Source organism: Odocoileus virginianus, chromosome 33 (assembly GCF_023699985.2).
Source record: "Odocoileus virginianus isolate 20LAN1187 ecotype Illinois chromosome 33, Ovbor_1.2, whole genome shotgun sequence".
Lineage (NCBI taxonomy): Eukaryota > Metazoa > Chordata > Mammalia > Artiodactyla > Cervidae > Odocoileus > Odocoileus virginianus.
This window is the reverse complement of record NC_069706.1, coordinates 27,110,236-27,137,571: the sequence shown is the minus strand read 5'-3', so window position 1 is coordinate 27,137,571 and position 27,336 is coordinate 27,110,236. Positions and strand designations below refer to the sequence as shown.

General features: G+C 44.1%; 1 protein-coding gene and 1 long non-coding RNA gene across 5 annotated transcripts in view; one reads left to right on the top strand and one right to left on the bottom strand.

The window, feature by feature from the left end:
• The first annotated feature begins 8,286 nt into the window (after positions 1 to 8,286).
• Positions 8,287 to 13,735, top strand: LOC110125195 (uncharacterized). The gene is made up of 4 exons (XR_002309995.2): positions 8,287 to 8,848; positions 9,797 to 9,913; positions 10,254 to 10,381; positions 11,477 to 13,735. It is a non-coding gene; the product is annotated as an uncharacterized lncRNA (long non-coding RNA).
• Positions 11,517 to 27,336, bottom strand: part of TMEM248 (transmembrane protein 248) — a 44,623-nt gene continuing 28,803 nt past the window's right edge. For 3 of the 4 annotated variants that reach the window (XM_070461274.1, XM_070461275.1, XM_070461273.1), the window contains exons 2-7: positions 22,596 to 22,772; positions 19,530 to 19,815; positions 17,726 to 17,876; positions 16,550 to 16,733; positions 15,081 to 15,224; positions 14,272 to 14,376 (exon numbers count right to left, since the gene is read on the bottom strand). In XM_070461274.1, coding sequence (XP_070317375.1) covers positions 14,326 to 14,376; positions 15,081 to 15,224; positions 16,550 to 16,733; positions 17,726 to 17,876; positions 19,530 to 19,815; positions 22,596 to 22,754 — 975 coding nt within the window. In that variant the 5' untranslated portion in view covers positions 22,755 to 22,772 and the 3' untranslated portion in view covers positions 14,272 to 14,325. The other variant, XM_070461276.1, reaches the window with a different exon arrangement.

Sequence of the window (27,336 nt, the reverse complement as noted above, 5' to 3'; positions counted from 1 at the left end):
CTCCTGTACTCTTGCCTAGAAAATTCCATTGACTGAGGAGCCTGGTAGGCTACAGTCCATGGAGTTGCAAAGAGTCGGACGTGACTTCTCTTTCACTTGCTTTCTTTGTTCTTTTATGGTATATTTAGGGAGGGATCTCTTTGTGTTGATTTAACTTGGGATTCATTGATATTCTTGGATCTGCAGATTTAGTGATCTTTATCAAATCTGAAAGTTTGAGGGCTATTATTTCTTCAAATGTTTTTTCTGTCCCTGTTTTTAACCTCCTTTTTTTCTGTGACTACCATTTCCTGTGTTGATATACTTGACGTTGCCCATGGGTCCTGAGGCTCTGTTCATTTTTCTTCAATCTTTTTTTCTGTCGAGTATTCATGCTTGGGTGATTTTTACGATCTGTGTTCACGTTCGTTGATTCTTCTGCCATCTCACATCTATTGTTAAGATCATCTAGTGGGAGTTCCCTGGTGGTGCAGTGGTTAAGACCTGCACTCACACTACAGGGGGCATAGGTTTGATTCCTGGTTGGGGAGCTAAGATCCTTCATTCTGTGCAGCATGGCCCAAAAGAAAAAAAGGATCCCTCCTGCTGTTCTTTTATGGCCATACCCACACCCCCACTTCCAACTCCTGAAAACTATAAAGAAATGTTATCCAATTCTATAATTGTCATTTCAAGAAAGTGATATAAGAGAAATAATATAGTATGTGAACACTTAAGACTGGCTTCTTTTACTTAGCACAATGCCTTTGAGATCTATCCCAGCTGTTGCATGTATCAAGAGTTCATTCCTGGGTGTCCCTGCTGGTCCAGTGGTTGAGAATATGCCTGTCAAGGCAGAGGACACAGGCTCAATCCCTTGTCCAGGAAGATTTCACATGCTACAGGGCAACTAAGCCCAAGTGCCACAACTACTGAAGCCTACACACCCTAGGACCTGTGCTCAGCAACCAGAGAAGCTGCTGTAATAAGCCTGCACAGCGCAACTAGAGAGTAGCCCCCACTCTCCACAACCAGAGAAAGCCTGAACAGAGCAAAGAAGACCCAGCAAGCCACAAATAAAGTAAGCAAATAACATTTAAAAGAAAGAATCCATTCTTTTTGGAACCTTCCTACACTGTTGGTGGGAATGTAAATTGGTGCAACCACTATGGAAAACAGTATGAAAGCTCCTTAAGAAAACTAAAAATAGTTGCCATATGATCCAGGAATTCTATCCCTGCACATACATCTGGCCAAAACTCTTAATTTAAAAAGATACATGCACCCCAGTGTTCATAGCAGCACTATTTACAACAGCTAAGACATGGGAGCAACCTAAATGTCCACTGACAGACAAATGGATAAAGAGAATGTGATGTATATAATAATAATACATGTTACATGTATAGACACATATATACTGGAATACTGCTGCTGCTGCTAAGTCGCCTCAGTCGTATCCGACTCTGTGCGACCCCAGAGACGGCAGCCCACCAGGCTCCCCCGTCCCTGGGATTCTCCAGGCAAGAACACTGGAGTGGGTTGCCATTTCCTTCTCCAGTGCATGAAAGGAGAAGTGAAAGTGAAGTCGCTTAGTCGTGTCTGACTCTTAGCGACCCCATGGACTGCAGCCTACCAGGCTCCTCCATCCATGGGGTTTTGCAGGCGAGGGTACTGGAGTGGGTGCCATTGCCTTCTCTGAGACTGGAATACTACTCAGTCATAAAAAGAAACAATGCCACTTGCGACAACATGGAAGGACCTACAGCTAGTCACACTGAGTGAAGTAATTCAGACAGAGAAAGACAAGCACCATACAACATCACTCACAGGTGGCATAGCAAATATGATACAAATGAGCTTACTCATAAAACAGAAACTGATTCACAGACATAGAAGACATGCTTATGGTTACCGAGGGGGAAACAGGCAGTGAAAGTGTTAGTTGCTCTGTTGTGGCCAATTCTTTGCAACCCCTGGGACTGTAGCCTGCCAGGCTCCTCTGTCCCTGGAATTCTCCAAGCAATAATACTGGAATGGGTAGCCATTCCCTTCTCTAGGGGATTTTCCTGACCCAGGGATGGAACCTGGGTCTCCTGCATGGCAGGCAGATGCTTAACCATCTGAGGCATCAGGGAAGCATGAAAGAGGCATGAGGAGAGAGAAATTAGGAGTTTGGGGATTAGCAGGTACAAACTACTATACATGCAAACTACTACAGAAGAAGGTCTATCTTCTATGATATACACAAGGTATATCAGAGGGAACTATATTCAATATCCTATAATAATAATGGAAAAGAATATATATCATATTCTATTCTATTATATATATATATATATATATATATATATATATAAATCAAATCGCTTTGCTGTATACCAGAAACTAACACAACATTATAAATAACTACAAGAAAAAATATATTTCTGGGACTTCCCTTGTGGCCCAGCGGTTTAAGACTTCACCTTCCAGTCCAGGGGGCGTAGGTTTGAGCCCTCTTTGGGGAACCTAAGATCCCACATGCTGTGTAGCATGGCCAACAAAAAAGAATGTATTCCTTTTTATTACTGAAGAGTGTTTCATGGGATGAGCGTACCACAGTGCTGTAGATTAAACTTTTGTGTTGCTATATGGAGAAACTGAGCCCAATATAACAGTATTTAGAGGTGGGACTTTGGGGAAATGATTTGGTCGTGAAGGCAGGACACTTAAGAATGGGATTAACACCCTTATAAAAGAAACTCCAGGCTTTCCTGGTGGCTCAGCAGAAAAGAATCTGCCTGCCAATGCAGGAGACACATGTTCAATCCCTGGATTGGGAAGATGCCCCGGAGAAGGACATGGCAACCCACTCCAGTACTCTTTCCTGGGAAATCCCATGGACAGAGGACCGTTGTGGGCTACAGTCCATGGGATCACAGAGTTGGACATGAGCTAGTGACTTAACAACAACAAATGAAATTCCATAAGAGGAAGCAGGCATCAGGTCTGCTGGAGCCTGGATCTTGGACTTCCCACTCTCGAAATGTGAGAAATAAGTTTCTGTTGTTTATAAGCCTGCCTGCCTATGGTAATTTGTTATAGCATCCCAAACCGACTAACACACACAATTTGTTGAACCATCCATTCACCCACTAAAGAACATGCCGAATCATTTCTGGTTTTTGATTATTACAAATAAAGCTGCTATGAACATTCATGCACAAGATTTTTTCTTCTTGTTTTAAGATTTGTTTATTTTTTATTTTATCTCTGGCTGTGCTGGGTCTTCATGACTTTCTCTAGTTACGATGAGCAGAGGCTACCCTCCAGCTGCAGTGTTAAGGGCTTGTCATTACAGTGGCTTCCCTCGTGGTGGCTCCCAGACTCTAGAGCACAGACTTACTAGTTGTGGCGCACGAGGCTTAGTTGCTCCGCGGCATGTGGTACCTTTTTGGACTAGGGATCAAACCTGTGTCCCCTGCATTGGCAGGCTGATTCTTAACCACTGAGCCATCAGGCAAGCCCATGCACAGGTTTTTATGTGAACATACATTTTTATTTCTCTGGGATTCCTGGTTGTATGGTAATTGCACATTTAGTTTTATAAGAAATTCCACAGTTTTCTGGAGTATGCGTGCCATTTTACATCCCCCCAGCAATGTGTGAGTAACTCAGTTTCTCTGTGTCCTTACTAGCATTTGATATTGTCACTATTTTTTTTTGTAATTTTAGTGATTCTGGTAGGTGCGTAGTAACATCTCATTGTGGTTTATTTATTTGGTTGCATCAGGTCTTAGTTGCTGCGTGGGTTCTCTAGTTATGGCCCATGGGCTTAGGTGCCCTGCGGCCTGTGGGATCTTCCCACACCAGGGATCGAACCCATGTCCTCTGCATTGAAAGGCAGATTCTTTACCACTGGACTACCCCGGACATCCCTCACTGTGGTTTTAATTTGCATTTCCTTAATGGCTAAAGATGTTCAATATCTTTCAGCGTGCTTATGTGAAATCTGTAAATCTTCTTCAGTGAGATGCCTGTTCCTGTTTTCTGCTCATTTTCTAATTGGATTGTTGGGTGATTTGGGGTTTTGTTTTGCCTTTACTGTTGAATTTTGGGAGTCTTTATATTCTAGAAAGTAGTCCTTTGTTGGATATATGGTTTGCAAATATTTTCTCCAACTCTGTAGCTTACCTCTTCTTCCTCTTGACTGTCTTCCACAGAGCAGCAAGAGTTTTACATTAAAAAAAAGATTTATTTGACTGCATGGGGTCTCAGTTGCAGCACACAGAACCTTTGATCTTCTTTTGCGACATGTGGGATCTAGTTTCTGGACCAGGAATCGACCCTGAGCCTCCTGCATTGAGCCACTGAACCACCAGGGCCATAAAGAAGGGTGAGCACAGAAGAACTGATGTTTGACATTTTGTTGTCATTGTTCAGTTGCTAAGTTGTGTCCGACTCTTTGCAATGCAATGGACTGTAGCACGCCAGGTTTCCCTGTCCTTCACTATCTTCTGGAGTTCAGTGAAACTCATGTCCACTGAATTGGTGATACTATCTAACCGTCTCATCCTCTGCCGCCCCCTTCTCCTTTTGCCTTCAGTCTTTCCCAGCATCAAGGTCTTTTCCAATGAATTGGTTCTTTGCATCAGGTGGCCAAAGTATTGGAGCTTCAGCATCAGTCCTTCCAATGAATATTCAGGACTGATTTCCTTTAGGATGGACTGGTTTGATCTCCTTGCAGTCCAAGGGAGTCAAGAGTCTTCACCAACACCAAAGTTCAAAAGCATCAATTCTTCGGCACTCAGCTTTCTTTGTAGTCAAACTCTCACATCCATACATGACTACTGGAAAAACCATAGCTTTGACTAGATGGACCTTTGTCAGCAAAGTGATAGCTCTGCTTTTTAATATGCTGTCTAGGTTTGTCATAACTTTTTGTCCAAGGAAAAAGCGTCTTTTAATTTCATGGCTGCAGTCACCGCCCACAGTGATTTTGGAGTTCAAGAAAATAAAGCCTGTTACTGTTTCCATTTTTCCCCCATCTATTTGCCATGAAGTGATGGGACTGGATACCATGATCTTAGTTTTTTTGAATGTTGAGTTTTTTAAACCAGCATTTTCACTCTCCTCTTTCAACTTCATCAGGAGGCTTTTTAGTTCCTCTTCACTTTCTTCCATTAGAGTGGTGTCATCTGCATATCTGAGGTTGTTGATATTTCTCCCGGCAATCTTAATTCCAGCTTGAGCTTCATCCAGCCCAGCATTTCACATGATGTACTCTGTATATAGGTTAAATAAGCAGGGTGACAATATACAGCCTTGACATACTCCTTTCCCAGTTTTGAACCAGCTATTGTTCCATGTCCGGTTCTGTTACTTCTTGACCTTCATACAGGTTTCTCAGGAGTCAGGTTAGGTGGTCAGGTATTCCCATCTCTTTAAGAATTTTCCAGTTTGTTGTGATCCACACAAAGGCTTTAGCATAGTCAGTGAAGTGGAAGTAGATGTTTTGTCTGAAACTCTTTTGATGATCCAATGGGTGTTGGCAATTTGATCCCTGGTTCCTCTGCCTTTTCTAAATTCAGCTAGTACATCTGGAAGTTCTCGGTTCACATACTGTTGAGGCCTAACTTGATGGATTTTTAGCATTACCTTGCTAGAATGCAAAGCAATGAATAGTAGTTTGAACATTATTTGGCTTTGTCCTTCTTTGGGACTGGAATGAAAACTGACCTTTTCCAGTCCTGCGGCCACTGCTGAGTTTTCCAAATTTGCTGGCATATTGAGTGCAGCACATTCATAGCATCATCTTTTACGATTTTAAACAGCTCAGCTGGAATTCCATCACCTCCACTAGCTTTGCTTGTAGTAATGCTTCCTAAGGCCCACTCAACTTCACATTCCAGGGTGTCTGGCTCTAGGTGAGTGATCACACCTTCGTGGTTATCTGGGTCATTAAGACCTTTCTTGTATTGTTCTCCTGTGTATTCTTGCCACCTCTTCTTAAAATCTCTTCTGCTTCTGTTAGGTCTTTACCATTTCTGTCCTTTGTCATGCCCATCTTTAGTTTTTCCTAACCTCCATCCATAGTTTTTCAGGCCCTCTGTCTACCAGATCTAATCCTTTGATCTATTTGTCACTTACACTAAAATCATAAGGGAGTTGATTTAGGTCATACCTGAAAGGCCTAGTCGTTTTCCTTACTTTCTTAAACTTAAGTCTGCATTTTGCAATAAGGAGCTGATGATCTGAGTCAGGTCTTGTTTTTGCTGACTGTATAGAGCTTCTCTATTTTTGGTTGCAAAGAATATAATCAGCCTTATTTCCATATTGACCATCTGGTGATGTCCATGTGTAGAGTCATCTCTTGTGTTGTTGGAAGGTGTTTGCTATGACTAATGGGTTCTCTGTTAGCCTTTGCCCTGCTTCATTTTGAACTCCAAGGCCAAACTTACCTGTTACTCCAGATATCTCCTGAGTTCCTACTTTTGTATTCCAGTCCTATGATGAAACAGACATTTTTTTTTTGGTGTTAGTTCTAGAAGGTCTTTTAGGTCATCATAGAACCATTCAACTTCAGCTTCTTCAGCATTAGTGGTTGGGGCAGAGACTTGGATTACTGCGATATTGAATGGTTTGCTTTGGAAACGAACCAAAATCGTTCTGTTGTTTTTGAGATTGCACACGAGAACTGCATTTCAGACTCTTTTGTTGACTATGAGGGCTACTTCATTTCTTCTAAGGGATTCTTGTGCACAGTAGTAGATATAATGGTCATCTGAATTAAAGTTGCCCATTCCCATCCATTTTAGTTCACTGATTCCTAAAATAAAAATGTTCACTCTTGCCATCTCCTGTTTGACCACATCCAATTTGCCTTGATTCGTGGACCTAACATTCCAGGTTCCTATGCAATATTGCTCTTCACAGCATCGGACTTTGCTTCTATCACCAGTCACATCCACAGCTGGGCGTGGTTTCCACTTTGGCTCAGCCTCTTCATTCTTTCTGGAGCTATTTCACCACTCTTCTCCGGTAGCAGTAGCTACATTTTGATAAGGTCTAATTTGTCAGTTTTTCCTTTTATGGATTGTGCTTCTGATGTCATATCTACGGTTCCTTTACCTAGCCCTGGACATTAAAGATTCTCTGTTTTTCCCTAAAGTTTTATATTTTACATGATCCATTTTGAGTTAATTTTTGCATAACTTATGGGGATTTAGGGGCTTCCCAGGTGGTACTAGTGGTAAGGAATCTGCCTGCCAATGCAGGAGACATAAGAGGTGCCAGTTAGATCCCTGGGTCGGGAAGAACCCCTGGAGTTGGAAATAAATGGCAACCTGCTACAGTATTCTTGCCTGGAGAATCCTATGGACAGAGGAACCAGACGGGCTACAGTCCATGGGGTCGCAAGGAGTTGGTCATGACTCAGCAACTCAAGACACACACACACACACACACACACACACACGGTACTGTATTTTTAATTTTGGTTTTTATTTTTTGTTGAAAACTGGACATTTAAGCTAATATATTGTAGTAACTGTGGATTCTGATTCCCCCCTGAGGCTGTTATTGTTTCATTTTTAGTAAATAGCCTATACTCAATTTGTAGAAACTATCTTCTCCATGATATGTAACCCATGATGTCTCTGCTCAGTTTAACTTATATTTTGTTTTTTTGTAAAATAAAAACCTTCGAAGAGATTGCCCTTAGGTCTACATAGCATAGAAGTCAGGCAATGCCTGGTTAGAGGTTCTGCTCAAACATCTTGACATTTGCCTATAGGTCTGGGGGCGAGTGGGGAAGCCTATTCAAAATTCAGTCTGTTTTCAAGTCTATCCCAACTTCTAATACTTCCCAGTACAGAGCTTGAATCCTTGGGTCTCCCCTGTGTGTGCACGTGCCCTCCCATTCTCCCAGGGATGTGTGGAACCTCTTTGGTTCTTTTCCAGGAGTTTCTTGGTAAATTCCTCTAGAGTCTGCCACCCACCCCAAGCTTTCTCCTTTCACTTCCTATCAAGTTCGCTATTTTCACAAACAATGCCACTGAACAAGAGTTTTTCAGCGAGCAAGCCCAACAATGAAGCTGCTAGCTTTTAAAGACACCTTCACCCTGGTAACACTCTAAGCTAGGGATGAGGGAGAAAATGGAAACAGCTCCAGGCGAAATACTTAGTGTTCTTTCTGGAAGTCCAGCCATCTTTCCATAAACAGTTGCATCTCAATTTTTTTTTTTTTAACTTACTTGCCTTGAGTCAACTTTCAGAGCCCTGAAGTGGTTATCTTGACAATTTCACCCTGTTTTACAGTTGCCCGACACTTTGCCAGAAATACTCAGACACCCCTAAACCTCTGGGAACCCAGACTCCAACCTCCTCATTTCAGCCCCAGTGGATAAACCCGGCTTCTTAAGGTAGACCTCCCTCCACAGGTGAGCGAAGACTCAAGCTTTCGGGTCGAACTTGCAGGACCAGAACTCAGTACATAACTAGCAGCCTCCAACATCACCCCGCCCTGCAATCCAAGGCACCTGATTTTACCAGTGGACACTCATGATTGCAGACGAGTCCTAGCCTCTCCCTCCTCCGTCAGAGCTCATGAGGAATGTCAACTTTCACATAGCTCAATGGGCCCGATCACTGCTCAAGTTGCCCGATTAACCTTTAACTTTTCCAGGGACCAAAGTAGGGAGGGTGTGACTAGGACAGTAGGCGGGGCTTGTGGGCTCAGTTCTGGTCTCGTTTCTCTCAACTGACCCCCAAGTGCTAGACTCCACGCCACCACCGCATTCCCTGCATGGAGGGGATCTAAGTAAGCAGGCTGATTCCAGGCCTCCACAACTATAACATTTATCATCTGTCTCTGCTGCTGACTAATGTAAGTCGCTCAGTCGTGTCTGACTCTTTGTGATTCCATGGACTGTAACCAGATAGGCTCCTCTGTCCATGGAATTCACCAGGCAAGAATACTGGAGTGGGTAGCCATTCCCTTCTCCAGGGAATATTCCTGACCCAGGGATTGAACCTGGGTCTCCCACACTGCAGGCAGATGCTATAGGCTCCACATATTTTGATTCACTGAATCTTCACAAGTCTAGGAAGTAAACCCTATTACTCCTCACTTTTACAGATGAAAAAATGGAGGCAGAGAGTATAAATTAAATTTGCCCAAGGCTTTCCAAGAGAAAAGTTGGCAGTGCCAGAATTTGAACCCAGACAATCCAACTCCTGATCCTAAACCCAAACTCCTAAACACGAGGTTCTAGTGCCTCCCAACATGATACTATCTGTTCACAATCTGGTCACTGTGACTGCTGGCACTAGAACAGTGCTTTTATTTTTTTTTTTCCCATTTATTTTTATTAGTTGGAGGCTAATTACTTTATAAAATTGTAGTGCTTTTAAAATAGCAGGCTGCCTTCCTTGAAGTTGGCCATGCAATCGATTTAGTGGTTAAGCCCAGTTTTTCAATTAGATAGAAGAAACTAAAAATGTTAATTAGCAATGCATGTCCTATGTGATAAGCGTGCTTTTCACTTCATGAAATGTGTTATATACACTTTCTTTGCACATCAGTTTTCATCAGATTATAGGAACCTAATACAAGGGCAATACCGCTGTTGACAAAGACTAGAGCTTGGAGGAGATCTCTCTGCTTTGCTAGTTCTCACCTATCAAACCAGAGGTGACCCACCAGCCTCGCTCTTGGACACCAACCACCCCCCCCCCAAATTCATTATGTTTACAGAGCACCACATACTGTTCCATTGTTAACCTGCTCAGTCCTCACTGGATTCAGGTGCCTACTGTTATCCTTCCTTTACAGATGGGAAATGGACACAGGTTAAGCCACTCAGCCTAAGTTACATGGCCCGTTGTGAATCGGGGCCAGAGCTCAGACCTGCCACGCTGACTGAGAACACCCTGCATGGACCAGATGGCGGTAAGACATCTCCCTACAGAGACTGCAGGGTCACCCCGGCAGCAGCCTGGAGGCATCTTGTCCTCCGGTGGGAAGACAGATCCCTGTGGGACCCCATTCTCCACCCATCATAAGCCAGGGCCCTGGGAGCAGTCTCTGCCCTCTGCCTGGAATGCCCCAGGCTAGCACTCACCACTCTCTGTGTGACTTCAAAGTGTACCTCTTTTCAAGATGCCTCCTGTGATCACCGCAGCTGAGGCATCACGGCCCTCATCCTCTGTCCCAAGAACCCTTACCCCATCGCTAGCTGCCATTACATCAGAAATATATTTCTGTCTTTATTCACTGTCTCCCCCACCAGAAGGAAGCACCCAGAGGGCAAGCATTTTGTCTGTGGGCTGCTGCGCCTCTAGTTCCTAGATGGACGACAGCGCTTAAGAACCCCAGAAAAACGTGTTATTGGGTGAGCAAGAGTCTGGAGTAAAGAGGGTGAGTAACATGAAAAGCAAAACCTAATCTCCTCACCCCCTGGACAAGGCACTGTCAACCTGCCGTCTGTTCTTGCAATGGTCAGACCACCACTGTTCATCCACCAGCAACACCTAGCGCGGTGTAAGGGGTTTGGGGCCTACAGAGGGGAAAAACAGATGGGCAGAGAGGTTTGTTCAAGACAGGAAGTAAGTTCACGAGCTGGACCCAACTCCGCAGTGCACCTTGGGTCTATGCAGTCACTCTGCTTCTCCCGAGACCTGTGGAGACGGTCCTGTGTGTCTGAGACTCACCGACAAGGAGATGCTTATGAAGCACCATCTCTAATGGACTTGAGGAACGGGGTCTATGTCAGATTTTATAGATGATGAGAAGGAAGATGCAGGCTGTTACTCCCCAAGGGCTTCCGCACCGTGATGGAGAGAGAACGCCACAGCCGAACCTCCGAGTCCGAGGAGGCAGCAGCGAGTGGCAGAAGGCATGGCGAGTTGTGCTCCACCCACTAGAGAGAGAAGGCAGGACCAGGCGTGGGCGGTGGAGACGAGAGCCCGCTGAGGGTCCCGTTCCCACCGGGGCACCTGGAGGCTGACCCCCTCACTGCCTGGCACCTGCGGGGGATTGACGAAGGGAAGACCCATAGAGCCCCAGCCTCCCGGGAAATGGGAAGAATTCACATCAGTGAACACCCTGCCCTTTACAAATAACTACAGGTTAACTGCGGAGGATGCCTTTCCTGACAAAGCAGGCCTGGCCTGTGTGGTAGCTCTGTTCCGGGGAGTCAGGGCCGGCCCTGGTACCTCGGGCCGAGACCACACCAAGAGCGTGTGAACCAAGAAGGGTGTCTGTAAACCCCATCCCCATTCAAACACTCCTACTGCCCTGTATCTCTTCCTTCTTCCGGGCAGGAGTTGGGTCAGGTCTGTGAGCACTTAGTCCAGCGCATTAAGGTTCTGTACTCTTGGGGAGAAGACCTGGGTGCTTGGCGGAGCCAGCTTGGTAGGAAATAGTGCCTGCCCCTCATCCTGACGACAGGTGACACTTAAGAACAGCTTGCAAAACATCCCCACTGACTTATCATGTATGTTCTCCCCTCAGAAAACACCCAGCAGATAGGAGGAAATGGAGACACAGCGAATAAATTCAGATGTTTTATTCTGGAAAGCACATGTGCACAGAGTTTCAACACAGAAAATTAACCTGGGAGTGAATGCCGGAACAGATCGGCTACCGACCATCATGCAGCAAGGTGAGTGACACGGACCCGCTGGCCCTCGGAACCCCACAGTGCCTGCGGGAGGGTGAAAAGCCAGGAGGCTGAACCCCTACACACTGCCCAAGAGAACGCAACAGAAGTGGCAAGGCTCCTAATGACGAGAACAACTTACAAATAGAATCAAAACTGATTCAAGTCATACAGTGAAAGGACAAAAGGAAAAGGGAAAGAGATCAATATGATCTGAAACAACTGTTTTAATAGTAAGTTGCTGACCTTTTGTTGGACTCCAGTCCAAGATGCCCGAGGACGGGCCAGTGCTTCTGCACGGGGTCGCCCCTGGAGGGGAGACAGGCCCTGTCTACGATCCTCTGCTCATCCTGAGGGCCCCGCCCGCCCACTGAGGGACACAGAGGACAGGGCCTGGTCTGTCAGCGCCCGGAGAGTAACGGGTCCTCTGGACTTGCTGAGGGTCAGCGGACCCAGCACCCCTGGCATCCCCAGCCTTCCTGTGTACACCCGACTGGGCTTCTGTAAGATCTGAGATCACCTGCAAGGGGAGAATGCTGGGTGTCAAAGTGTGTGTCCTGGCCTCGTGACAAGTCATACTGTCCAGGCATTTTTGGCACTTCCTTTCCTTGTGCCTAACAGAGTCCCTCCTCCCCTGCCAGCTGATGCCAGCCAGTCCCTGTAATTAACACAAGGGTCATTAATATTAGCAACAAGCTGGACCCAACGAACCAGTGAAACTGACTTTTTTCACCTGTCTTCCTTTTATATTACTCTGCCAGTTAATAATCTATTCCTGTAACTCTACTTCCTTGGGATTTTACTAATTCAGCAGCAGCTTCATCTAAAACCTGTTTGTCTTAATGATACTGATGTCTCTAAAGGCCAAGCAAATGGCTCTTTCTCAATCTTGTCTTGTGAGAGTCTCAAAGTCTCTAAAGAGAAAACTAAATTAACTGATTAGCTATGCATCAGGTAAGCAACTCATATCATTAAAAAAAACCAGATACACAAGTCTGATTACTGTGCTTGAAATGTACTAAAAGAAAAAAAAAAGTATTAACATCAAGTTACTATGATGATTATTTTAATAACCTTCAGTAAAAGCCCACAAATGTTTTCCATTCAAGAATGCCTGGGACTTAAAAAACAAACAAACAAACAAAAAAAAAAAAACTTGGGATAAAATATTCTAGGCCAATATATTTCAGACTGCAGGGCTGGTTCTAATTTAGAACTGACTACAGACCTGGAGTTAAGGGAAAGAAGTGCTGACAGTCACGCCCAAGACTGTTAACTGCCCTTTTGCTCTATCACTGCTTGGGAGAACTTTCAGAAATCATTAATGACTGTGAGTTAGTAAGGCAAAAAGCTGTGAAGAAAAATGGTAATAAGAACACAAGTGATAAAGGGCTAGAAAAGATGCACAACCGTTTTAAAATGAAGATGGCTTGGAAGGAAAAAGGGATAAAAGAATTATATCATCCAAATGTTATAAGAAAAAAAATGCTTTTGGTTTTCCTGATAAATGGCAAATCAGAATCATTTTCCCTCAGATTTCACAGCCAACGTTTTCTTAATGTTGTATCTACAAGTTGCCATTTCCTTCCAAGTACATTAACTGCATAAAAATGAAACACCTCCCCATAAAACACCCGGGAAAGAAAAATCTCCTCCCTTCTCAAAGAAAACGAGAGACCCTTTCATGACAATTAGACCGAACTATCACCCTCTCCTTCCCATACTGTCATTTGCATTTCAGAGAAGAGAACGAATGGCTCGTTTTCACTCTAGAGCCACTTGTGCTTCATTTTTGAAGCTCTCTGGAGCAAGGAAGCTGTTTCAACTTTTATAACAGAGGTAAGGGACAACAGAGAAGAAAAAGGACAGTGGAACACTCTGAGCCAACTCAACTCAAACAAGACCAAGCTCCTCGCTGTCCATGTGGAACATGAAACTTTGATCTTTACCAAGTAAGTGACTTTTAAATATTTAACTTTTTACTCAAGATAAAAGCACAAACCTCTCCTAACTAGAGTAGTATTAAAATGTGACTATTTTTTCTTCAAAGGGGAAAAGAGGGGGATTAAAAAAAAAAAGGTATGTCTCCTTGCAAGCAAAACAGAGAAAAAGGTATTGTTGTTGTTACTATAATTATTAAGCCACAGACACATAAAATCCACAAACTGGATTGGGGTGGCTTTGGAAATGCAGTATCATATCAAAGGGGCAGACTGTTTTGAACATTCTGTACAGATCTGGCTGAACAAGAACCAAAGCAAACCTCCCCCACAGCGGTGACACGCCTCGGGCCCCGGGAAAGATAGCACGGCCTGCTCCAGCAGCGAGGTTGCGAATCCCCTTGGGCACCGCGTGGGTCATCCCGCCGAGTCTGCAGGTGAGGCTGAAGGGTTCTGGCGGTACCCAGTGCGAAGCACGTGCATCACTGGACCAATTTCTGAATGGACTTTTATAAATATATACAAATCAGTTACAGGCACTTGAAATGTCTTTGGCTGGAATAACCCAACATTGCAAGATAATGTATTCACAGAGTGTCCAGGCCCAGGCTGGCTTCAGCAGGCGATGATTATGGTTCTTTCGGTCTCTCTTGGCAAACGGCAGCTGCAGGATTAGGCGTCTGCCAAAGCCACCTAGGAGACAGCAAGACGGCCAGCGGGTCACGCAGCAACGCCCAGGTAACTCAGCCCCACCAGCTCTCCTACGGAGGCCCTGGGCCCAGCCCCCAACCCAGGGAGCCACACACATGCATCTGCAAGACAGGGCAATGACCTAAAAAGATCACGCTCATCTAGGAGGTAACGGATAGAAGTCAGCTGATCTCGGGAAGCGCCATGCTGAGATGGGCCAAGTGTCAGCACCCCGGGAAGTGACCAGCACACTGACCCACGTGGAAGGGGGCAGCCCTAAGGGTTAGCCGTTCTCCAGTGGGGAACTGTTTTTAATACATAATTTTTTAAAGTAGTTTTTTTTTAATTATTTTATTTGGCTGGACCAGGGCTCAGTGGCAGCATGTGGGATCTAGTTCCCTGATCAGGGATTGAACCCAGATCCCCTGCACTGGGAGTACAGTCTTAGCCACTGGGCCACCAGGGAAGTCCCTACTACATAATTTGTTAACGATCTAATTTTCATTTTGCTTGTTTTTTGGCCACATGGTGTAGCATGTGGGGTCTTAGTTCCCTGACCAGAACACTGGAAGGACCGAGTCCCAGCCGCTGGACCCAGGGAAGTCCCTCCAGTGGGGATGTGAGAATGGTTTTTTCCCACAAAAGACGGGTATGTGGTTGAAAAGGCAACACCATGTTATAGGCTGAGGGGCAATGGCTGCTGATAGACAGGAACTAAGTTCCCCAGAGAAAAGGCATCACCCACAGTAAGTGGAAATAGGACTAACTGGGACTTTACCCAGAGACCTCCAGAGCAGTCCTGGGCCAGACCCCACCCACCGCTCACCTTCTCAGGACAGAATTCAGGATTGCTCTGACGCAGTTTGCTGGGTCTGCCTTTGATAACCGCGTAGCAAAACATCGTTATCACCATCACGAAGAGGAAGTAACTGGTGTGCATGAGGTGCAAGTTTATTAACGAGCGGTCATCCTAAACAAAGAGAGCCAATCAGAGATGTCCGCACTGAGTCACTGAGATTTTAAGGCTGGCTTCCTGAAATCTGGGGGCACAACCTCTAGGCTTGCCTCAACATTCCTTCTCACATGGGAACCGAAGGTTCTCCTCCTATCTTCTCAAGGAGGAAAGCTGGAGATCACGGTGTTCCAGACACCCACCCACATCCTCCCTTCCTAAACCGGTACTCTGCTCAAATTCCCCCCGGAGCCTTTAACCCCTGCCCTTCCGTCTCTTTTAAAAAGATGTTCTCACAGCCCTCAAGCTGCACAGCTGACCCCCCAAGTCTGTGTTCCTAACCCCTAGCTACTCCTCCCCAGAGAGGGTGCAGCCTTTCCCCACGTGGATGAGCCCCTGGCTGGAAACGCCAGCCGTGACTCATGCCTTTGATCCCCACAGGCGCCCGGCCAGCTGTTGAGATTCCAGCCAGGCCTCCACTCCTGTTCCTTCTCACAGCTCCAGGCCTCAGGCTCCATCCCATTTTGTGTATCGGGGGGTAGACCAGTCTTCCTGACACACTGCTTTACAAATTTCCTACAGCCCAAATGCAGGCAGTGCTGGCCGCCTCCTCCAGGGAGATCGAAACGCCTCAGTGAGGCCCAGGGGGCCTTCGGGAACCTGGCCCCTGCCCACCACACAGTCTCAGCTCCACTGCGCGCTCCTGCAGGCCCTGCTGTTCCAATGCCCACAACTCGATACAAGTGAGACATAAGGAAAGAGAGCGACCAGGCAGAAAGAAAAGAAATCCACCTGGCATGTACTGACAGAAGAGAAGAACATTTACAAAAATTCAGTGCAATCTTTTAAAAGTGGGCTCCAGTCTGAGGAGCAAACAAAATCGGCAAATCACCCACTAGCTCAGAGGACAGGGCCTTCCCTCTGTCTTCTCTTTGTAAAGTCAAAGCCTATCCAGGCATCAATATTTAGCCAGAGTCCTCTCCTCCTATTTTCATCTGCCTCTCTGAATCCCACACTATGTACTGCTCCTACTGCCACTAACCACAGATGCTTCAGCAAGGGGCGTGTGCAAGAGGAAGGTTGGCCAGCCTCTCCTGCAGCCCCTCTGAGTTAGGCACACAGCTGCAATCAATACATAACTGCTGCTGGACAAAGCGGAAAATGAAGAACAGAAGCAAAGGGGTGGCATGTTTCGGCAAGTCTCCACCTTCCCCAGCCTGGTCTCCCCACCCGGCTGGACATCGAGAACGGCAGGAGCTAAGCTAACCCAAGGACGGAGGTAAGCGGGGTCTGCCCTAACAGTTCCTGGACACACACGGACACACAGGATTCTTCTCACTTACGTCTGGAACAATAACTGTAAGCTTGGGGTTTAAAGCATGGTAGACTTTTCCAATGGCCCCCTTGTAACACCAGAAAGGGTTGTAGTCTTGAGCGTATTTTGTGTTGGCATCCCTGGCCGTGGTGAAGATCTTATACCAGAGCGTAGCGTTGCTGTAGGTGTCAGGAACACAGTGCGGCGGCTGTCTGCAGGAGAAGGGGGCGAGACACGGCGCTGAGCAGGCCTCATGTGGGGAAGGAGAAGTCGGAGACAGCCATATTTTCTTGAGATAAGGCCTATTATGTTTTTGGTTCAGTGATTTTTTTAAATTAATGAACACAACAGAATAAGAACTAGGCATCGATACTTGAGAGTTTGGGTGTTAGAATTTTGCTTTCAGAATTCAATCCTAGGTCCTCTCACCAGAAAGGAGTCACTCCTTTTAAGCCCATTTTCTCATATAAGCTAAACTTTCAGTCACCACTGGAAGTTTTCCATACAAACTTCTCTATCACCTGTTACAACCAACAGCAAATAATGCTGAACTTGGCCTACAAACCTCCAAACATCTAAAACAGATTAATCCCAGGACAATTATTTGAAAACGACTCACCCTAACATCCTTAAATAGGCTCTGCTTTGTGTATTTCATGTATTTATAGATCATTACCTCCTTTACAGAGAAAGCAGAGGCAAGAACAGCCTTAAAGGCAAAGTGGTTAACACTGACAAGTGCTCAAAAAAAAAAAAAAAAGAAACAGAAGTTTCAGCAACAGTAACTGTTTCATGGAAAATAAGGTTCAATTTATACTATCAATTTAAAAAATAACTCTTCCTGGATAATGGAGATGAACAAAATACTGTTCAGAAGCCGTCATTATGGGTCATTATGGTCACAGGATCAGTTCTTACACATCTTTCCTGTGGCTTCTGCTGCCAACAGGAAAGGAAGTCTAAGACCTGCAAACACAGCCAGATGCTTTATGACGTTACTGAAACACTAACCCGCTGATATTTACATGCAGAAGTTTTACCTCAGAAAAGCAAGTTAAACTGAATCCTATAGACAAGTCCCAGCGATGACAATTCTACAAGGTAACGTGACACCAGCTGTCCTGAGAATTTGCTGCTAAAGCATTCTAGTCACGTTCACGGTAAATAGCCTCACACACGTCCACGGGGGTCAGGGAGCACTCACACGGTGACGGGGAACACGCCGGGGTGAGCTGTGAGGGTCATGCAGGCTGTGAACACCACCTGTTCACAATGCCCGTGAAGGGCACAGTCGTCCGAGCTCCAGGATGTGGGCAGGGTGAAGGTAATATTTATCTCCTCCTGGGCTTCCCTGCCTGGAAAAAGAAATCAGTGTTTTGGTAAATAAGGCAAGAAATCATACATTTATGATTCTCTGGGATTTGACTGAATTCTGAAATCAAACCCACCCAGGAATCCCATCAACCCAGGGAGGTGGGACCCCTGCCTTTGCGGGGGTTTCAGGAATAACAGTGGTTGTTCCGAGCCAGACTCTGAGGCCTGCTCAGCGGGCAAACCCACGGTGCGGCAAACACAGCCGGGCCGCTTCCGGCCGCCGCCTGGAGAGGCCACGCCAAGGCCCGGCCATGCCTGAGTGGGACGGCTGGGGCTGTGTAAGTCCTCACACTGGCACAGAGCTGGCACAGCACTCACCACTGTCACTCTGCTTTTATATGTGTTACTTCACTTGGTGGGCCACTATCCCGTGAACAAGACCAAAGAAGTGTTTCTGCAACCTTTTCACATAGGATCAGCAGGTCAGACTTAAGAAAGGTCATGGGACAGGTGAGTGATAAAGTGCAAATGAATACCAAGGTATTAAACATTCAACATCACAGCAAAAGAAAAAAGTCCACCCGCTACATGGAAAACCCAGATGTTGCCCTTACCGCCTTACATGGGAACACCTCTCACCAGGAGCAGCCAGTAGGGGGCTGCCAGGTACTCCCCAGTTCCTTGAAGGACTTTCAAAGGTTCTTGGTAACCAAAGATGATTCCTCTGAGGCCCAAGTCTCTGGCACAAAGCCTGTCCTGATCATTCTAGCTTCCACTACTTCAACTTCCTCCTGATTCACCTACAGTCTGTCCTGGGTTTAGTACTAGTCCGAGGGCAGCGCTCAATGTTCTACAGATGTTTAATATTATTTCACAAGCATTTATACAGCATTTCCAGTCTGCCAGGAACTACTCTTAAGTGCTTGATGAATATTAACTCATGTTATGCTTGTCTCTTTCATATCCCAAAACTGCAAAGGGAAGAGGCCAGATCTTCGGCTTTTTCTAATTCCTAGCATTCAGCCCAGTGTGTTCAAAAAAAAAAAAACTTAAGACTAACAGCAATATCTGTAGTATGTACAAAATTCCAACATGATGAACCAGAATTTAGACAATCTGTGTTTAACAGACACACAGATACAGAGAACAGACTTGTGGTTGCCTCTGCTGATCCCAAACTCCCAATCCTTCCCTCCCCTCCAGCAAACTATTATACAGAATGGATAGACAACAAGGTCTTACTGCACAGTACAAGGAACTGCATTCGCTGCTCTGTGACAAACCATAATAGAAAAGAAATGATAAAATGTATATGTATGACTGAGTTACCTTGCTCTAAAGCAGAAATTAACACGACACTGTAAATCAACTATACTTCAATAAAATTAAAAAATACAAATAAAAAGATGTGCACTTAAGAATGTTAAGACCATAAATAGGCCTTATAGTTTCTTCCCAGTCTCCCACTCTTATAAGCTTTCATTGAGCACCTACTGCGTACCAAGCACTTGAATAAGCAAAGATGTAGTAGAAATGGTTCCTCCCTGATTTTGTTTAGTTCAAACTCAACAAAAGGGAAGACATATACAAAAACTAAGGAACAGTCTGAGGAGGAAAACCGGACACTCTAATACTCTGTGTTTTAACAGCTGTGGCCAGAGAAAGCCTGGGGGAGCTGGCTCCCACTCACGTACCCGAGAGTCCGATCTGATGCCCGAGGATGGTGGAATACAGATGTGTGACATTTCGCGAGTACCCGCCAAAGGGTTTGAGTGGGTCCAGGGTGAGGGTGATGGCTACTGAGATGTTCACTGGGCCCGCATCCTCCAGGGACTGTGGGGACTGCGTGGACGTCCTGGCCTGGCCGCTAGTCACTGTGCTTTCCAGAGCTGCGGTGTCGTTTGTGAGATGCTTTAACGTTTCATTCTCTGAGACACACAAGTCCAAGTCATTAAACCGCAGGAGAAAAGTATTCCAGTCCTTTGGTAAAACGAAAGAGAAACAAGGGTGAGACGTCTGAAAGTGCTGCCGGCACAGCGGCACAGTCACGACCCTCCGTATGGTGTCGCACACGGCCCACTGGGCCCCAGTCAGTCCCTCAAAACGAGGGGAGATAGCCTTCAGCTTCCTGCGCTGCCGTTACTGTGTGGAATTCCAAACACTCTCACATTCAAAATCTAAAATATGAACTCTCCATTGGCATGACCTACTAAATAAACTGAGTTGAAACAACTCAGGAAAATATGTGAAGGAAAAAAAGTATATCATACTCACAGAAAATCATCTAGCCTCAAGACGACTTGAACAAAAGTAGTAAAACATTCAAAGTATTAACCTAAACTCATTCAGCAGTTACAGTTAGCTACTTTTATATTTTAATTCAAGGATAACTGCTTTACCACACTGTGTTGGTTTCTGCCACATAACAGTGTGAATGAGTCACAAGTACACATATGTCCCCGCCTTCCTAAACCTTCCTCTCACACCCCCCACCCCTCTGGGTACAACTAGCTATTTTTTAAAAATTAAGGCTGCCTTAAAATATTTCCTTAAAAGGTCCCTTTTCTAAACCGAGCTCCTTCTCTCTTGAGAACATGAAACCGCAGTAAATACCCACTCTGATGTTAATACTTTCTCCCCCTCATCATGGACCCTGGGTGCCACTTTAGGACAGAAACAGTTTCAAAAGGGAGGAGAAAAGATGTTCTCAAGCTTCTCTTTATATCTATATTGATGGTTTAAACTATAAATAGTTTTAAAACTGATACCAACACAGTAAAGTACCCACCAGGGTGTTTTTTCATTTAAGCAGAAACCCAAAGATGAACTCAGGCTAGAATGGCAACAACAAATCAACCTAGGCTGTTCCACACAACTCCTTTCTTCCAAGTAACATTATCTACAGAAAGCTGCCAAATGTGAAGACAAACCAAATGACACAGCCAATAACTGTAATGTTAATTAAAAATTCTATTCAAGTAATTCCCCAAGTCTACCAGTTTATCAGTATTGGGCGTTTAGTAAGAGGGCAACCAGCAATTTCACATTACACTCTCTTTAACACCTAAAAACTCAGCAGACCATTCAAGAACATTAGAGCTGAGAATGAATATTCTAGCCTTGCCCCTTCATATTCCAGACATGAGCAAACTGAGGCCCACAGCAAAGTGGGGACTGTCCAATTCCAGCTGAGGTGAAAGCAGGAAGAATCAAAACTAATTTTATGATTCACAGTCCCAAACTTTCCCTATATACCCAGGCTCCTTAACTGAAAATAAAATCCCTAAATTAAATCATAAAGTTCTGCAGCGTCCTGCAGCTCTGCTTTCCTGCAGAGTTCGAGTCCGTTTTGAAGTTGGCTAAGGCCAATGTCAGGCCCCATTCTGCTTATCAAGGGCTAATTATCCATGCTACATCTTAACCTCTGGCCTTGGCTGAGCATTCAACATGGACTTGAGCTTGGAGGGAGAGGAATGCCAGGATGCTGCAGAACTTTGGTTGTGACTAGAATGTTCATTTTCAGCCCTAAAGACTCGGCAGGGTCAGAAAAGGGAGAATTAAGCCAGTCCGTAGGTTTCCTGGTAAGAAACTCTTTGGAAGGGTTTAGTGGGAGAAATAGCGCAAACTTGTTGCTCTGTGTCAGAGAAGGTGGTTCCTCTTGCCAAGATCATCTATAATCCAGAATGGCACAGTGAGCACCATCCCCACGCCACTGAGTGGAACTCTGTTCTCCATCCCGAGGCGCGCACACTGTGACAATCATGCAATCCCTACCCCACCCCCATTCCCACCAAGGAATACACCCAAGAAGAAAATGCAGGAGAAGGCACTCAAAGAATCCACTAAAATGGAAACTAGTTTGTCCTAAAGGAAACTCATCCACCAGGAAATTCACCGTATCAGTGGTTTGGCATAATGTAAACTTATTAACAGGTATATTGTCATTCACCTCTATTAAACAAGATTATTAACTCTGTATTGTTTTCTGATATGCAGGAACATGCTTTTTGGGGCAGGGACGGGGGCTCTGTGCTGCATGGCTTGTGGGATCTTAGTTCGACCACAGACTGAACCCAGGCCCTTGGCAGTAAAATCACTGAGTCACCCGCTGGACCTCTAGGTAATTTCCAAAAACATATAAAATCTGTACTATGACCATTCAAAAACTACTATACGCCTAGATTAACAATTAAAGAGCAATGCCCAAATAATTCATTTAAACTGACCAAAAAACAAAATCTGTAAGGCAAGTTTGTAGATAACTAAAATTTTCCTTGATAAGAAGAAGAGAAATATATTTGGAAATAAGATCCTGCTTTCTAATTTTTTAGAATTCTTTCTTTCCAATGAAAAAGCTTTCAGTACAGTGTAAAACTCCATGACAATATATGGTTTTAAAATAAATGCTTAGTTTCTTTAAATAGCAATTAGCTAATTTAATGTAAATAGCAAAAAGTTAGTTCTTGAACTTCTTGACACACACACTTTACAAATATACTTCCTAAAATACATGCTTTGTTGCTGAAACAGTCTAACTAAAGCTGGGAGCATTATTTAAATCAGTAACTATCTGACTAGATTATTTCCTACCAAAGTGAGTCACTGCAAGATGGAAGGCCAAAAATTCTGAATAAATATGACTCCTCACTGGGATAAATAAAAGTCACAAACCAAAGAAAGGTATGTGGAGAGCCAAAAGGTGTTTTCCCACCCTACAAAGGTCCAGTCCATCTGAGAGGAGAACTGAGAGTTTACTGTACCTCTGCCATTTCTGGTGACTTGATCTCCTTGATCTTGAAGAAATAGCCCAAGGTCAGGAAAGCGATTGCCATGGCGCTGACACTGATCATAAACACCACCAAGGGGGGCCGGCTGCTGATGTACAGCTTCAGGTTCTCCAGGGGGTTGATGTTGAACATTATTCTGATCAGCTCCACCTGAAAGGAATTCATCAGAATCACTGACAGACTCGCTGAAAGAAAACCTATGACTCACATGTTTCTTTATTGGGGTTGGGGGGGTGAGGAGGTCACATGTTATTGAACTTGAAAACTGTTTGATCATAAATCCATTCAAAAAGACTAGAAGGGGAAAAAAAACAAACACGAAATATTAACTGTTATTATTTCCAAATGGTAGGATTTTGAAAGACAGACATTCTTTTGGTTGGAATTTTCTAATTATTCTTTAAGGAACACTTGCTACCTCCACATTACTTCAGAAATCAGGTAAGTAGGTCAGTGATACGACACAAATACATGCCAACATGTACAAAAATAAGCTGAGGATGCTCTCATTTCCTACCACTGAAGAGCGGAATTCTATTTATTCAACGTTCTGTCCTGTTCATCACACTCTTGCCCGTTCCAGCACCTTGCAGAGAGTAGGCACTCAACAAACACTGAATTTTATCACACTCCTGCTTGAATCCCTTCTGTGGCGTCCTACTGAGGCTTCCTGTCAAGGCCCACAGGGTGTCATGATCCAGAAGCCCTGCCAGCCTCAGCAACTCCATTGCCACCAACATTCCCTCCCCCATTCACTGGGCACTGGCCACACTCATCTTTTCTCAGGAGCAGCACGTCAATTTCTACAGGGAAGTGAGCTGAGACTTAGACAGGGATGACCCTGAACCTGCAGATCAGTCTGGGGAGTACTGCCGCTTTAACAATATTTGTCTTCCAGTCCACAAACCTGGGGTGTCTCTCCAATGATTTATGTTCTCTTTCATTTATTTCAGTATTTTGCAGTTTTCAAAGCACATATTTGCACTCCTTTTGCTAATGTACCCTTGGAATTTTTGAACATATCCTACCTGAAGGCTTTTACCTCTGCCTAGAGTCCTTTCCCCCTTAAATTTCCACACGCTTGCTCTTCTTCAAAAGTAGGTTTCTGCTCAGCAGTCAGCTCCTCAGAGAGGCCCTCCATGATCACCCTCCACCCCCGACCTCCCAGAACCCTGCCTCAATTCCTTCCCGCTGTTCAGTTAAATTTTGACTTGTTTACAGTCTTACCATCCCTCTTTCTGACTCCATGAGAGCAGACGTGCTGCCTGTCTTGTTCACTGCCACAGCCCCGGCTCCTGGCCCCGAGAACAGCAGAGGCACATGATAAGGTCTTGTATGTATGATCAGGCTACAGTACTAAAAACTATTTTTAAAGTATGTGCCAGCTTTTAAAGTTGAGAGAGAAAAAGATGCATCAACAGCACCTAAGAACAAAGAGCAACCACTTGCAACAAGCCAGGCTGTGTACCTGTCTGTTTTCACAAGACTTTTGACTCAACCTTCTGTTTTTGAGACATAATCTGTTGACCCAGTTCACTGGGTTTACCTACTGTATACGATGCAACTGTATCACAGTTATCTTGGGTTCTTCCCACTGTGTCACTCACAAAGGACACCACAGCAGGCACAAGTGGTTCTAACACAAAGAGGTCACCAGTAGGCCCATCTGCAACCTGACTAACCGTCAGACTCTCCCAGGAAGTCATCCCAGTTTATATTCCTCTCCCCAGCCCCCCACCTGCAAGGAAAGCACTCGCTCCATTTCCCAACATTCATGCCAACATTTGATATTCTATGTGAAACTGTATCTCACCATTATTTTAAATTACATCTCTCTGAAGAGTATCTTTCTACTTCTTTATCAGCCATATATTCTTCCTAGGTGACTGCCTGAATCTCTGGGCATTCACCAGTAGGATGTTTGTCTGTGTCTTATTAACATTAGAAAGTTTTTTGTTTTTGGATATTTTAGACACTGGACCTTTTTTCCAATTTTTTCTAAACATTATATATAACTACTCCAAGTCTGTGGGTTTTCCTTAAATATGGTTTATGGTATTTTTGGCCCTATGACAGGTTCTTCATTTTTTTAATGGCTTTATTAAGACAAAATTTGCACACCATGTAATCTACTCATTTAAAATATACAATTCAGTTCACAGATTGGAAAACCATCACCATAGTCAATTTTCAAACATTTTCATCATTTTCTAAAGAAACCTCATGTCCTCTAGCAGTAAATTCTATTTGGGTCCACTTTCTTTTTCAACAGTTTTTTAAAATTTTCTCTTAATCATCTTGTTGGATTGATTCAAAGATAATTTATGTAGCTACTACCACTGACAGTATCCTTCTAAAAATGTCATTTTCCCTTGTTATTAGTTTATACAACAGCAATAGACTTCTGTATATTGATCTCAATTCCAGACACTTTGCTAAAATCTTTCAAATTCAAATTAGACTGTTTGTAGCTTCTCTTGACAGTAACTCCACAAGGAATAACAGTGTTTCTTTCCAATCCTTGTTTCATCTTCTTTTCTTTTTCTTAACTTTGACTAGAACCTTCAGTGAAATGAACAGAAGCAGCAATAATAGGAATCCTTGCCTCACTCTTGACTTTAAAGGAAATGCTTCTGACACTTCACTAATAAATACGGTATATGCTAAAGATTTCTGAAAGAAATTCCTCATCAGGTTAAGGAAGTACCCTCTATTTCAAATTTGCAAAGAGAATTTCACTATAACTGTTACATTTTAATGAATGCTTTATCTGCAACCTCTGAACAATCAATTTTTCTCCTTTAATCTGTTAACATGAACTATGCTCATTGATTTTTTTTTCACGATTCATTTGCATTCCTTAAATAAATTTAATATAATCATGATCTTTTAAAACTATACTGCTGACTTATGTTTGCTAAATTTTACTCTGAATTTCCACATCTATTCACAAGTGAGATAAAAAAAATTATAAGCCAAAATCATTCTCTCCTCGGCTATATATACTCCCTGACTAGTACGGTTAGGTCATTCTAATATCATAGGATTAACTGACTGTGTTCACTCCTATTTTCTAGAACAACATATATAAGATATCTGCTTCTTTTTCTGGTAAGCTTGATAGAGTGAAAATCACTCAGTCGTGTCTGACTCTTTGCAACCCCATGGATTATACAGCTCTATTCTATAGGCCAGAATACTGGAGTGAGGAGCCTTTCCCTTCCCCAGGGGATCTTCCCAACCCAGGGATCGAACCCAGGTCTCCCGTCTTGCAGGTGGATTCTTTACCAGCTGAGCCACAAGGGAAGCCCCAAAGTTTGATATACCTTGACCAAGAAAACATCTGGACTCAAGTTTCTTTTAGTTTTGTATTTTGATGGGCTATCTTAACTACTTATTCATGCTTTAAAAATAAGTTTGACTTCCCTGGTGGTCCAGTGGTTGGCATCTGCCTGCCAATGAAGGGGACACAGGTTCGACCCCTGGTCTGGGAAGATTCCACATGCCTTGGGACAGCAAAACCCATGTGCCATAACTATCTGAGCCCATGTGCTGCAGCTACTGAAGCCCTCACACCCTAGAGCCCCTGTTCTGAAACAAGAAGCCGCCGCAGCAAGAAGCCCTCGCACCGAAACTAGAGCAGCCTCTGCTCACTGAGATTAGAGAAAGCCCGCTCGTAGCAACGGAGACCCAGCACAGCCAAAAATAAATACATAATTTTTAAAAAAAAATCTATGTCTTCTATTTCTAGTAATTTTGATAAGACATATTATTTTAGGAAACTGCCCATGTTATATTGGTTTTTAACATTTCTGGCACAGTATTATCTTGTGATTTGTTCAATTTTTACTTGTGAAAGGGAAAGTATTTGTCGCTCAGTCATGTCTGATTCTTTATAACCCCGTGGACTGCGGCCTGCCAGGCTCCTCTGTCCATGGGATTCTCCAGGCAAGAATACTGGAGTGGGTAGGCATTCCCTTCTCCAGGAGATCTTTCTGATCCAGGGATCGAACCTGAGTCTCCTGCAATGCAGGCAGATTCTGTTCTGCCTGAGCCACCAGGGAAGCCACTATTATCTGGTGATTTGTTCAATTTTTACTTGTAGTCCTGTTCTTTTTCATTACAAATGTTGTGATGTGTTTGTCTTCTCTCTCCTTTTAATCAGTCTTACCAGAGCTATATTGTATTTGTGTTTTCAAAGAAAAGCATTATTTGGGTTTATAGATTACACCTAGATAATTTCTTTTCTTTTTTAGTAATTTCTACATTAAAAAAAAATTATTTTTCTGCACTGGCCTTCTTTGGGTTAGCTCAGCTTGGTTTTTCTAACCTCTGCAGCTGGAATCTTATCTCAGATTTTTTTATTCTTTTTTAGTGGAAGCATTTCAAAATGTAAACTTTTCTCAACATACTCCTCCTTTACCTGCATTCTTTTCCCTCACCACTATCATCAATCTAATCCATCAGCAAATCTTGTGGATTTTCTTGCCAAAATAATGTCTCAGGTCTACCTGCTATGTTCCATCTTCTTAAGATGATGGAGACTGACCACTGCATCAGTTCTCCACGTGTCCCACAGCCCTAAGACCACTGCATCCACGTGCCCACTGACTGCCCCTGTACCTACATATTCTGCATGTCCAAACCTGAACTAACCTGCATTCCTGCCCAATCTGATTCTTCCTCCTGTATTCCATCTCAACCCAGGCCTTTG